The sequence below is a fragment of the Mustelus asterias genome, chromosome 5 (assembly GCF_964213995.1).
Source record: "Mustelus asterias chromosome 5, sMusAst1.hap1.1, whole genome shotgun sequence".
Lineage (NCBI taxonomy): Eukaryota > Metazoa > Chordata > Chondrichthyes > Carcharhiniformes > Triakidae > Mustelus > Mustelus asterias.
This window is the reverse complement of record NC_135805.1, coordinates 116,165,109-116,178,112: the sequence shown is the minus strand read 5'-3', so window position 1 is coordinate 116,178,112 and position 13,004 is coordinate 116,165,109. Positions and strand designations below refer to the sequence as shown.

The following is a 13,004-nucleotide window of genomic DNA, read 5'->3' as shown; positions in this document are numbered from 1 at the left end:
GTCAGTTATTTTGCTGTACAATACCTTTGACGACACTTTGACCAGTGGCTACAATTAAGAAATCAGTTGAATGGGTTCTAGCTAGCAACCGTTAAACTACAAAATGCATTATATCAGGACTTGAGAGGAATAATAGCATCCTGATGGCCCTTTCCTCACCGGCATGAAGTAACCTGGAGAAAAGCTGTCTGTGACTGAAGTGTAACTGTACCTCAGTGCCTGTGTCGTGAAGGCCACGTGAACTTGATGCTATAAATAGTAAAATCCTGAAGTCAATTAGGAGCTAATCACTGTTGCGAATGGGAATCTGTCTCTGCTTGGAAATACTTAATACCTTCAAACTAGGACACCGAATTCAGAAGAATATGACACAGCACAGGTGCCTTTCCTGCTCAGCTATTTTTTATTACTTTTTTTTCAAAATTTTGTGTGCTATCTGGTAGATTCAACATCTGTTCAATTGTAATTTGTTGCTGTTTTGTGAATCACGTTTGAGCTCATTACTGCAGTGTGATACGTTTGGGGTGTGATTGCTTACTAGATGCAGGATTGATATTAGACTGCAGCTTTCCATTACACATTATGACAAGCATATTTAGAATAAAGTACATAGGCTAAAACATGAATAAGTTATATTCTGGTGAAATTTAACAGCAAGCATTTGTGTACAAACTGTGCAATACTGTCATACAGTCTTTATAAATGTCTTAAATCTATGAAATTCTGTCTTTATGATTTTCCAATAGCTCACACCACAAGATGAAAATTCAATATTTAGCTTTTAAAAAAATGCTACATGGAAACAATGAAAACTTAATGCTGCAAAATATGAGTTTGGTTTAAACAAAATAAATATTTGGAACAGAAAGTAAAAATATTTGGTGAGAAAATCAGCCATTCTTGGGTGTGTGAATATATCACCCTAACAATAAATGGTTTCTATGGTCTCACATATTTACACTAAGCTATGTCAAAGAGCTTCAGATGAATTGGGAAGGATCTAGTCAAAACAAGGCTCCAGTGTTCAAGGACTGTTTGTACAAAAGCCTTTTGTGTCATAGTTTGGAGTTCTCAGGTTACATTGGCCGGGAGTATTTTAATCTTGGTTAAAGGCATCTGACTACAGGACTCCAACATTGCAGCAAAGAAAAACAGGGACAAGATACTATCCATCCCAAAATTACACCCGTCTGTGATTACACCTCTTTAAGGACAGAAGATCATGTGCTATTGTTAAAAAAAATCAACACACGTGGTTATTCTGTTGCTATGTAGGGATTTCAGGGATTTTTCCATCATCTAACCCCCCAGATTTTCCAGGCCAAATAGTCAAAACCACTGGGAGGCTAACAAGCTTCTGGATATCTGCCAATATATCAGTGAAATATCTCCTGGAAGACATGGGACAATAGCCCAGAGACAATTCTACTGACTAATTTACTGAGTTAGAAGGTGCACGGAGCAGAATGTTTTCCAAATTATTTAGCTGAGATTAGTTCCTCAACAGCTTTAGAATTACAACTTGCCCTCTAGCTCAATGGCACAGAGTACTGCTGAGGAATGATATATTTAAACTGACAGTGTTTGATTAGTTAAAATTAGATTAATGTTAAGTTAAGGCTGCGCAATAATCGCTGGCCTTGCCAGGGTTACCCACATTCCATGAAGGATTTTTAAAAACAATTAGCACGCATTTTGAGGCACTCCTTCCTTCCCTCTCACCTCTGGTAGACAGGTACATTTTGGCCATATTTTTATTAGAAAAAGTGTGGGTAAATGATAGTATTAATTAATAACTTTGGTTTTAAATATCTACAGGCTACTGAATGACTAGAGTATTTTATCTTTCTAAAGCAGAAACCATATTGATGTTCCTTGCAGAGATACTGATGGATGAATCGGCTTCCACAAGGAATTCATAATTTTGTCATTTACATTCAGGTTGTTGAGCATAACTGAAAATGATAGTCTAAATATGTGTGGGTTAGGTTGATTGGCCTTGATAAATTGCCCCTTAATGACTACGAAAGTAAATATGTTGGGTTACAGGGATAGGACAGGACGTGGATGGGATTGTTGGTCGGTGCACACTCGATAGGCTAAATGGCCTTCTTCTGCACTGTAGATTCTATGAAACACCAGCAGGAGCCCAATATATCCTGACTGTTATGTATTTGACTGATTTTATATTTAATTACTGGTTATTCTTTTTCATTGCATATCTCACCTCCCTTCCTCCATGCCAAGACAGATGGTTGGGGTTACAGTGGTCTTTGTAGTTGCAGACTCCAAGTCAGGAAAGACCTCAGATTCTTCTGGTTTGTCATCATCTGGGACATACGCCATAGCCAGTATGCGAGACTCAACGTTGAAACACTCAATAACTTTAGGATTGGAATTATGAAGCGTGACTATAGTGATCTGTCCCATTTGATTGGTACAACTTCCAATCTGCTCGGTAAAACAGAAGAACATGATATTTGTAATTTATACATTGTAAAAACATTTCAGCTAGCCAGTGGAAAGACTATATAATCCAACTAAAACTCCATGGAACATTCAACAGGAGTAAAAAAAAAGCAAGAACAAGATATTATTCTTGACGGAATTGAGAAGGCTGAACTGTTAACCTTATTTTTTGATACTCAACTGCTTTTTGAAATATTCGTCATTTTTTAGTTTTAAGTTGTTGGGTGTTGTCTGCAATGATTGGCGCAATCAGATTAATGCAAATTCCAATAAACTTGCTAAACTTAAAAAAAATAAGGAAGGGAAAGTAATTTGTCATTGGTGTCCTTACAATCTATTGCTTTGCTTGAATTGTTGAATAGCAATGAAACATATCTGAATTCTCCACAAGCTTGCACAGCATATGGCACAACATGAAAGCAAAGGACAGTAAAAATCAGCTGCTTCAGTACTGTCAGTGTAATTTCTGAACACAATGATCTTCCTCCACCTCAACCCATCAAATTAGCCTTGCAATCTCCCAGAAGTGAAAAATGACACCAGGATTGAGAGAAAAGAAACCGCTAGGAAATTCCTGCCCAACATTTGAAGTCAATTAACCAAGTTACAAGAGGCTAGGTTATCTGGGAAACACATCCCAGAGGACCCATCTATATGTCTGGTGGGAAAGTATTAAATCTGAAGAGTTCTACGTTAGCCATGGTGTATATCTGTGCGAATGCAGAAAGTGTGGTTGATAAGGTTGGTGAGCTGCAGACCCGATATCCATGTGGGAATATGTAGCGGTGATAACTGAGATCTTGTTCAAAAAAGTGGGTGGGGTGGGGTTAGATGTCTAACACTCCTGGATACAAGTCATGCAGCAAAGAGAAGGAAAGGATTAACAAAAAGAGGGCCAATGGTTTTGATCAAGGAGGATATAATGCTAATGTCTTTGAGGTGTCAAAAACAGAATCAGTTTGTTTGGAGTTAAGAAACAATGGGCATTTTCACTGGCAATGGGAGGTAAGTTTGGGCATATACATGGAGGCAAATCCCCTTAACTTGATGCTGGGTCTGGATCGCAATGCCATCCCGCTCTTTTCCAGGTTTCATCCGGCTGGGTTGGAAGGTAAGTGGGGACCATTCTTGAAATGCCAGGAAGGTAATTCGGTTACATAGACAAGCAATAGTGTGTTTCGCTAGCCCTACGTTCTAGCTTTACAGTCAGGGTCCCAGAGTCTATTCCCAGAGTTGTTAACAATTGGCCAGGGTCAGCCAGGCCAGTGCAGTGAGTGCTTCTCCATGTAAACTAACAGGCTGGGTAGCCTTCAATCAGCGTAGCAGCTTTCCACGTTTGACAGGCGATTGCCGACTTCTTTGAAGTCACTTCACCTTTCTTGCACTTCATCCACATTCAGCTTCATATCCCAGCTGCCAGCCTTCATCGTGACATGGTAGCTGTTTATATCACTCTGCTTTGCACCTTTGAAGATGAACAAGAGAAGCAGCAGAGCCAGCACCAACAGCACCAGGAAACATACATCAGTGCCAGGCCACTCCACATAGAAGAGGGGTGGACACACAGATCCAGCTCCAATGTTGCAAGACTCCTACCATAGGATCGACAAGCAGAGGATCAGTTGCTTCAACATAACTGAGCACTAGTGCCACAGGGGGCCCAGGCTTTCACAGCAGGTCTCGGCTGACACCTGGAACAAGCAGTGGGACAGCTGGATATGTATTGTCAGTGACCATCAAGGTGGCTATCACTAGGAAAGATCACCTCACTGCAACCCCTCTGATCTTGCAACAGGACCTCCAGATAAAAGAGAGAGATCCGAAGAACATCTTCCTACGTTTCTTCTCCATGCCTCTGGTGACTCAAAAATCACCATTTCTGGGTGGCACGGTGGCACAGTGGTTCGCACTGCTGCTTCACAGTGCCAGGGACCCAGGTTCAATTCCAGCCTTGGGTGACTGTTTGTCTGGAGTCTACACGTTCTCCCAGTGTCTGCGTGGGTTTCCTCCGGGTGCTCTGGTTTCCTCCACAGTCCGAAAGACGTGCTGGTTAGATGCATTGGCCATGCTAAATTCTCCCTCAGTGTACACGAACAGGCGCCGGAGTGTGGCGACTAGGGGAGTTTCACAGTAATTTCATTGCAATGTTAATGTAAGCCTACTCCTGACACTAATAAACAAACTTTGAACTTTAAAATCCAGGTTCTGTTCATCCTTTCTGACCCTGCTAGAGTCCCTTTAATTAGAAATCCTTCCTTTGATGGATCCAGCACATGACCCTGCCAGGCCTCTGAAGAAGGGGCTTGGAGCTCCGAAAGCTTGTGTGGCTTTTGCTACCAAATAAACCTGTTGGACTTTAACCTGGTGTTGTTAAACTTCTTACGGCCTCTGATTGGCCAGGGAACTCGGAAGTGGGATACTAAAACCATAATTATGTTGCTCAAAAACAGTGGAGGGAGGGTAAACCTGACAATCACAGGCAAGTCTATTTAACTTGGATGGGGTGACACTTTTAGGATCAATAATTCAGGAGAAAATTCAGAGCCACTTGGACAAGCATTGAATAATAAAGGGAAGCCAACTTGGATTTATTGAGGGAAAACCATGTTCAATGAACTTAATTAAGTTTTTCGCTGAGGTAAAAGAGAGTGGATGAGGAGAATGCAGTTGCCTGGATTTGCAAAAGTTGTATCATAATGCAGACTATGGGCTTTGATTTAAGCTGATGGGGTAAGAAGGACAGTATCAGTATGGATACAAATTGATTGAAAGAAAAAACTGGTTAGTGGATAGAAGCAGAGTTGCAGTGAATGACTCATGACTTTTTTTTCATTCTGAAAGTGTTCCAAGATTCAGGAGGAGGAACACTGCTGAGTTTGGTGATATGTTAATGACTTGGCCTTGGGAATACAAGACACAGTTTCAAAATTTGCAGATGACACAAAACTTGGAAGTGCAGTGAACAGTGAGGAAGGTAGTCAGAGATATCGTAGACCAAATATGTTTCCTCTTATGGAGTAATCTAGAACAAGAGGTCACAGCCATAGATCGAAAGGCGGCAGATTTAAAACTGAAATGAGGAGGAACTATTTCTCGCCGAGGGTGGTGAATTTGAGGAACTCGCTGTCCGATAGCGCAGTGGAGTCTGAATCATTAAATGGTTCCAAGAAGGAGATATATTTCTGAGAAAAACGGGTTAAAGGGATATGGGGAACAAGTGGGGAGATGGATTTGAGACCAGGGAGAGATCAACCATGATCTGATTGAATGGGGAATCAGGCTCAAAGGGCTGAATTTACCTACTTCTGCTCCTAATTCCTATGTTCCTAAAAGGACTCTGATGGATTGGTGGAATAGGGGAATACCTGACAGATGTGTTAACTAAATTAAACACAAAAAAAGTGTGAGGTAACACATTTTGGTAAGAAGAATGAAAAGAGACAGTTCATACTGGATGGTACAATTTAAAAAAGCATTCAAGAAGAGAGAGGTCTGGAGATGTTCGTGTGTAAATCTTTGCTGGTGATAGACGTTAACAAAAACAGTTAAAAAAGCATTTGGGATCCTGAGCTTTATAAACAGAAGCAAAAACCTGAAAGTTTTGCTAAGCCTAAATAAAACATCAAATTGGCCCCAGTTCTGGAGTATTGTGTTCAATTCTGAGCATTGCATTTCAGGAAGGATGTTAAGGCTTTGGAGAGGGTACAGAAGAGATTTACTGGAATAGTTGCATGAATGAGGGATTACAGTGGAGATTACAGTAGACGGGAGAAGCTGGGCTTGTTCTCCTTAAACAGAAAGGACTAAGAGGAAATTTGCTACAGATGTTTGAAATCATGAAAGCTTTTCTGTCTCTGTTTCCAATGGCCGAACTGTCGCTAACCAGACAGCACAGATTTAAGGTGATTGATAGAAGAACTAGGAAACATTTTTACATAACTAACGTTAGGATACAGAATGCACTGCTTGATATGGTGGTTGATTTTTCTTTCTCCAATCAAGGTTGGAGGGGGTCATTGGCAAGGCCAGCATTCATTATCCATCCCGTATTTCCCTTCAGAAGGCAATGATGAACTGCCTTCTTGAACCAGTGAAGTCCATGTGGTGTGGGTACACCCACAGCACTGTTAGGCAAGGAGTTCCATGATTTTGCCCCCACAACAATAAAAGAAAGGCAATATAGTTCCAAGTCAGGATGGTGTGTGGCTTGGAGGAGGACACGCAAGGTGGTGGTGGTGTTCCCATGATACAAATTTAATAGCAGCCTTCAAAACAGCGTTGGGTAACTTGTCAAATAAGAAAATGGCTGGAATTTTCCAGCCGTTCACACCAGCAGGATCTTCTGGTCCCTCCGATGGTGCACCTCTGCCGCAGGTTTCCCGGCCACGAGGGGTCCATTCAACAGAAAGCCTCATCGACAATGGTGGGACCAGAAGATTCCACCGCCGGCCAGTGGCAGGCTGCCTCCACCACTGTGAAACATGTGCAGGTTGCGTGGAAGTTCCCACCCATTATTGGAGGGATAAAGGGAAAGAGCGGAGGATAGTGACTAACTGGCTGGTTCTTCAAAAGATGCTCTGCAAATGTGAGGTCCGAATGGCCTCGTTTGTGTTGTACCATTCTTTGAATCTAATGAGTATGGTAGCATGATGGTTATGTTACTGGGTTAGTGTTCCAGCGAGGCCTGAACTAATGATTCAAAAACATGGGACTAAATTGTGTGAGTCAATGTGATCTCTGCCGACCAAAGCTAAAAGTCGGGAGGAGTCCACCTGGGGAAAGAACCACAGTCCCATAGCCATTTTGGCCATTAATAGGCTGGAGGCAGGGCCAGCAGCTGCTGGCCTTCATACCATTGGGACTTTCTGTTCCCGCTGCAGTGAACAGAGATTTGGCTGAGCACCAAATTCACCGTCCTTGTTTACAGCGGCAGCGGGGCATGAACAATTGGTCATAATTTCTGCCTCTCCAGGACAGAAGTCCCACCTCAGTGCTGCCACAGTTGGGATAGCTCTCAAGTATCGGCAGTGCCACTGCTGGTACTACAACTGAGGATTCAGAAGGTGTTCAGCAATCAGAACTTTGAGTGTTTTGGGGCTAAGAAGGGGGTTGGCGAATGAGTGGTGATCTGGATTTAAGAGGAGATGAAGGGGGCGGGGAGGGGGGGTCCTCCAATGGGCCCAGGAAGGCATCCCCATCCACCACCAGCTGGGAATAGAGAGATACAAACGGATGGTCTAGTTAGGAACGCATGATCGGTGCAGGCTTGGAGGGCCGAAGGGCCTGTTCCTGTGCTGTATTGTTTTTTGCTCTTTGTTCAAGGTAACGCGCCACCCTGGCCATTTGGCATGAGCCTCTCCTGCCAACTGATCAGTTAATCCACTGGTTCTCTCATGTTGCCGGTAAAATTGTGGTGGGGACAGGAATGGGTCAGTAGGCAGCATCTTGGAGTGGGTGCTTTGGCGGGCAGCAGTGGTTGTGTAGGTGGCAGGCAGGCCACAAGCTGGATTTAATATGCCGCACCCAGCACCTTCAACTGCCGGTGGGGGAAGCTTCAAATACAGTGCAAGAGTTCAAATTCCATCACTGCCTGCTAGGGAATTTAAATTCAATTGATTAAATAAATTTAGAATAAGAAGCTAGTATTAGTGATGATGATCACAAACTATTGGACCGTCACTAAAAACCCATCTGGTTCACTAATATCCTCACCTGTTCTGGCCAATATGAAACTTCAGACCCACAACAATGTGATAGTCTCGTAATTCCCAAATGGCCTACCAAGCCACCAAGTTGTATTTAAGAAGTTGCCTCACCACCATCTTCTCAACAGCAATTAGGGATAGGAAATAAATGCTGGGTTTATAACTAATACTTGGATCCCACAAACAAACACAATTCTATAAGTAGCAGTCCACAGAAGTTTAAAGTTCAGGTTTATTTATTATCACAAGTAGGCTTACATTAACACTGCAATGAAGTTACTGTGAAAATCCCCCAGATAGTGATAACTGCAATCAAAAAGGTACAAGGCGCACTTAATTACAAACCAAATAAATAAAATAAATTGCTAAAGTGATCTGTTACTGACAAGATGTGTTTGTCTAAGTTCTATAAGACTGAACTAGTTTTCAAAATAAAGCCAAATGAAATAATGGATATTAAGGGCACAGCTCCTATTGCTTTCAGCATTAAGGAGGGGCTTGGGAAAGGGCGAGGAGCAAAGTTAAATGCAAGAAGAACATTTTATCAATAGAGCTTTCATGACTCTTCAGCAAGGTAAGGCATTACATAAAATTTCTACACCATTGTTCTGAACTCAGGCACTGAGACCACATCATGATATTTCCTACAATTCAATATGTAGGTTAAAAAACGCTCACCCAACCGGAGCAGACTTATGGGGAGTAGGTGGGGAAAAGGAAATTATACCAAAGATCGGCCTTGCCCATGTTGAATGATGGAGCTAACTCGAGAACAGTTTGGTTTACTCTTGTTCCTATTACTTATATTCTTACTTACCCACAGATATCCATGTTCCATAGAGATGGAATTAGGTGCATCAGATGCATTGCAGCATTCTGGGTTATGAATAGCACATTCAACCTAAAAAAATAAAAAGCATAACTTGAGGAAAGTGTGTATTTCACAATTTGGCATTGCTGTATATTATTAGACCATGTGACTGGAATGGGGGTGGGTGGTGGTGGAGAGGGGGGGGGGGGGGGCGGGGAGGCAGAGATCACAGTCTAAAACCTGTTTTGACTCAATGTTTGTACATACATATTTCCCGGCTGGGGATAACTCTGGTATGAGAGGCAGGAACGCTGACTGATGTTTTTTCTTTCCAGCCGGCTTTTTGACACTGAGGCAAATTGCCACCAGGCCTGTGGGTGGTATGAGCAGGCTCTGCACAGACTGGGGACCGCCTTAGCCTATTGGTTTAGCATCACTATCTGCTGCATTTACCCAAATGACAGTCTGCAAAAGCGAGTCAGTACTTTACAGTTACTTCAAGCTGCATGCCGAAACGGGGAAATTCCAAGCGAAGGTGACGGTATAAGAATGACAGCATATTTTCCAACATGTGGTGAGAGAAATCTTCTGTTATTGAATGTGTTCAGAAACCTTGTGCTTTTCAGGTCAAAGAAAGCACACAACAAATGCCCATTCCCCTATGACATGTGGTGTTTCTTTGACTATAAATGTAACCTGCACATGTCTCAGGCAAGGAAGCAAATTCTTCATTTAATCCAGGAAATATGGGATATGATACAGGCAAAAAGTTATATTATTGTAAAACACCATCTAAAATAACAACTGAGGAATACAACAGCGATCTATTTGAACAAAAGCACAGTAAATATCATGATGACTCTTTATTTGCGCTCTCTAACAAGACCAATAGTTTCAGCAGTGTAAGGTCTGTTTACCATCAATTTCTTAAACTCCATTAAGCACTCAATCTTGCTGTTAACACACCAAGAAAATAAAACTGCAGATGGTGGAAATGTGAAACAAAAGCAGAGAATGCTGGAAACACAGCATCTATGAAAAGAAAGAACATACAAGCTAACATTTCAGGTGCGGGCCCTTCGGCAGAATAGCTGCACATATCAGAAGACCTCAATGAGTATTAAAATTTCATTTTGAAAGAATGTTTTTGTTAGCTGGTGGCCTGACATACTTGGAAACAAACCAACACGGTCTTGCTACCAAGGGAGTGGAATTAGTCTTTGGCGGTAACATGAGGCAGACATTAGTGAATCAGCAGCATGTTCCAGTAACGCTTACGTTGAAGCTAATTCACTATCATTATTCTGCACAATCATCCAGCACAAATGATATGCCTCCAATCCAAACCATTCAGAGATCCAGATAAATGAGAACTTTCTTTCATTGGATTTGATGTACAAGAGAGGAGGGAGAAAGAAGGCAGGGAATTACAGAACGACTAGGCAAATGTGTGTCACAGGGAAATTGCTGAAATCCATCATTAAGGATGATGTAGCAGGATACTTAGGGTGGGATTTACCCCCACCCCCACGGCCATTGGCCTTCCAGTCCCGCCAAAGTCTATGGCATTTTGTGTCATTCACCCATCCCACCACTGGAGAACTTGCCAAGGGGGATTCAGCATGACCAGAAGATCCCGCCAGTGGAAAGGGCTTGAAAATCTTGCCCTTAGAAAATCATAATGGGATCAGGCAAAATCAACATAGTTAACTTATTAGAGTTATTTTGGAAGTAATGAACAATATGGATAAAGGGGAAACTGTGGATATGGTACTCTTCGATTTACAAAAGGATTCACATCAAAGATTACTATTACACAAGATAAGGGAACATGGTGTAGGGGGTAACCTATTGGATTAGGGATTGGTTAGCTGACGAGAAGCAGACAGTAAGGATAAATGGGTCTTTTTCAAGTCGGCAAACTGTAACAAGTGGAGTGTCGCAGGGATCAGTGCTGGGGCCTCAACCTTTACATTGATATGGATGAAGGGACCAAATGTACGGTAGCTAAATTTGCCGAAGACACCAAGATAGGTAGAAGACCTATCTGCAGAAGTTAGTATGCAGGAGAATGAGTGATTTGGAGGACAAATAGAATGTTGTTGTTTAACGCAAGAAGAATGGAATATGAAAGTTGGGAAATTTTCCTGCAGCTATACAGAACAGTGGTGAGACCAAATCAGGAAAACTGTATACTGTTTGAGTTTCATTTGTAAAAAAAATAAATAATTGTGTTAGAGGCAGTACAGAGAAGGTTCACTCGACTCATTCCTGAGATGAAAGACATACCTTATGACCAAGGGTTGAACAAGTTGGACTATACCCACTGGAATTCAGAAGACTGAGATGGGACCTTATTGAAATATATAAGATGCTGCAGGAATTTGTTAGGGTAGAGTCTGGGATGATATTTCCACTTGTGGAGAGACTAGAATGAAGGGACACAGTTTAAGAATAAGAGGCCTCCCTTTTAAGATTGAGATGAGAATTTATTTTCCTCTCATGGTCGTGAGTATGTGGAATTCTCTTCTCTGGCTCGGAGGGCTGAATGGTCAACTCCTAAGCTCTATGTCCTTGTACACGTTCCCTAGAGGGACATATTTCATTTACCTAATCGCAGAGAACTCAGGTACAATTTGAAAATTGCTGCAACTTAGGGATCTCCAAGTTTGTGCCGGGGCCTCTGAAATCTAAGAGCTAAAGTCACATAGCTTATCAAAGCATATTAGTTAATATATCACTGCTTGTCCAATTAAGATTAATTTACTCATTAGAGCAACAGCTTGCATGGTTATCTACAGCCAAGTGGAAGAATCCCAGTCCCGAGTGACAGGTTGATTTCTCCAGGTCCTGTTAATCAGATCGTCAGGCTGGTCATTTATTACTGCAGGATGAGAACTTCACACTCAAGCACAAAGTCAATTGCGACTGATGGGCCCAATATGAATGGGTCTCAGTTCTTCACCTCTACTGCAAAGACTGAATGGTTATATGGAAAACATGTTAGGCCTGATTTTCTGGCCACACTTGCATCAAGACCGGAAAACCACACCTCCCCCTCTCCCCTCACGGTTAACAGACTTTTGTACGGTCCGCCCTTGCCTGCTACGATTCAGCCAGGCAGAACGAGAAAATTCCACCTGTTGTGTCTGGAAAAGTTTTAGAAGGCATAAATGCTGGGAGAACAGTGGAAGCAAAAGATAAAAATCTGGGCAGACTATTGCCACTAATAGCATTACTGATTGTGGGGAGTTGTAATGAAACCATTCATGCAATTGCTTCTACATGTAACCCAACTAATTCATGAGCAGTCTCATGTTAGACAACTGCAACATTCAAAGATCATTGTCAAAATGAAATCTGTTTGCTGTGATTAATCATTCTATCTGTGGATTAGTTGGGTAGGTGTAACCAGGCTTAGATAGGATGGACGTAGGGAAGTTGTTTCCATTAGCAGGGGAGACTAGGACGCGGGGGCACAGCCTTAGAATAAAAGGGAGTCACTTTAGAACAGAGATGAGGAGAAATTTCTTCAGCCAGAGGGTGGTAGGTCTGTGGAATTCATTGCCACAGAGGGCTGTGGAGGCCGAGACGTTGAGCGTCTTCAAGACAGAAATTGATAAATTCTTGATTTCTCGAGGAATTAAGGGCTATGGGGAGAGAGCGGGTAAATGGAGTTGAAATCAACCATGATTGAATGGTGGAGTGGACTCGATGGGCCGAATGGCCTTACTTCCGCTCCTATGTCTTATGGTCTTATATTATGGCAGTGTTTTGGTTCATCTAACGACTGGACTGAAGTTTGTTTTGTAACGGGAATGACCGAGTAGATGCAATTATTTACTGTCACCTTATACTAAATCATTTCATTCAAATAAAGTGAACACTAATCACCTAAAACAAAAAATGTGTCTTTGAAAACTGAAAACATGCCTGGCTGAGATAGTGGAACTCAGATTCTGTGAAATCCAAGGATTGACTTGGACCTTAAATACCCAGAGCTAAGCATGTAATCTCGG

General features: G+C 42.1%; 1 protein-coding gene across 1 annotated transcript in view; it reads right to left on the bottom strand.

The window, feature by feature from the left end:
- Positions 1–13,004, bottom strand: part of arhgef10 (Rho guanine nucleotide exchange factor (GEF) 10) — a 305,202-nt gene that overhangs the window by 71,993 nt on the left and 220,205 nt on the right. The window contains exons 25-26 of the mRNA XM_078213587.1: positions 8,992–9,075; positions 2,228–2,451 (exon numbers count right to left, since the gene is read on the bottom strand). Of these exons, the coding sequence (XP_078069713.1) occupies positions 2,228–2,451; positions 8,992–9,075 (308 nt within the window). The remainder of the gene's footprint in view (positions 1–2,227; positions 2,452–8,991; positions 9,076–13,004) is intronic.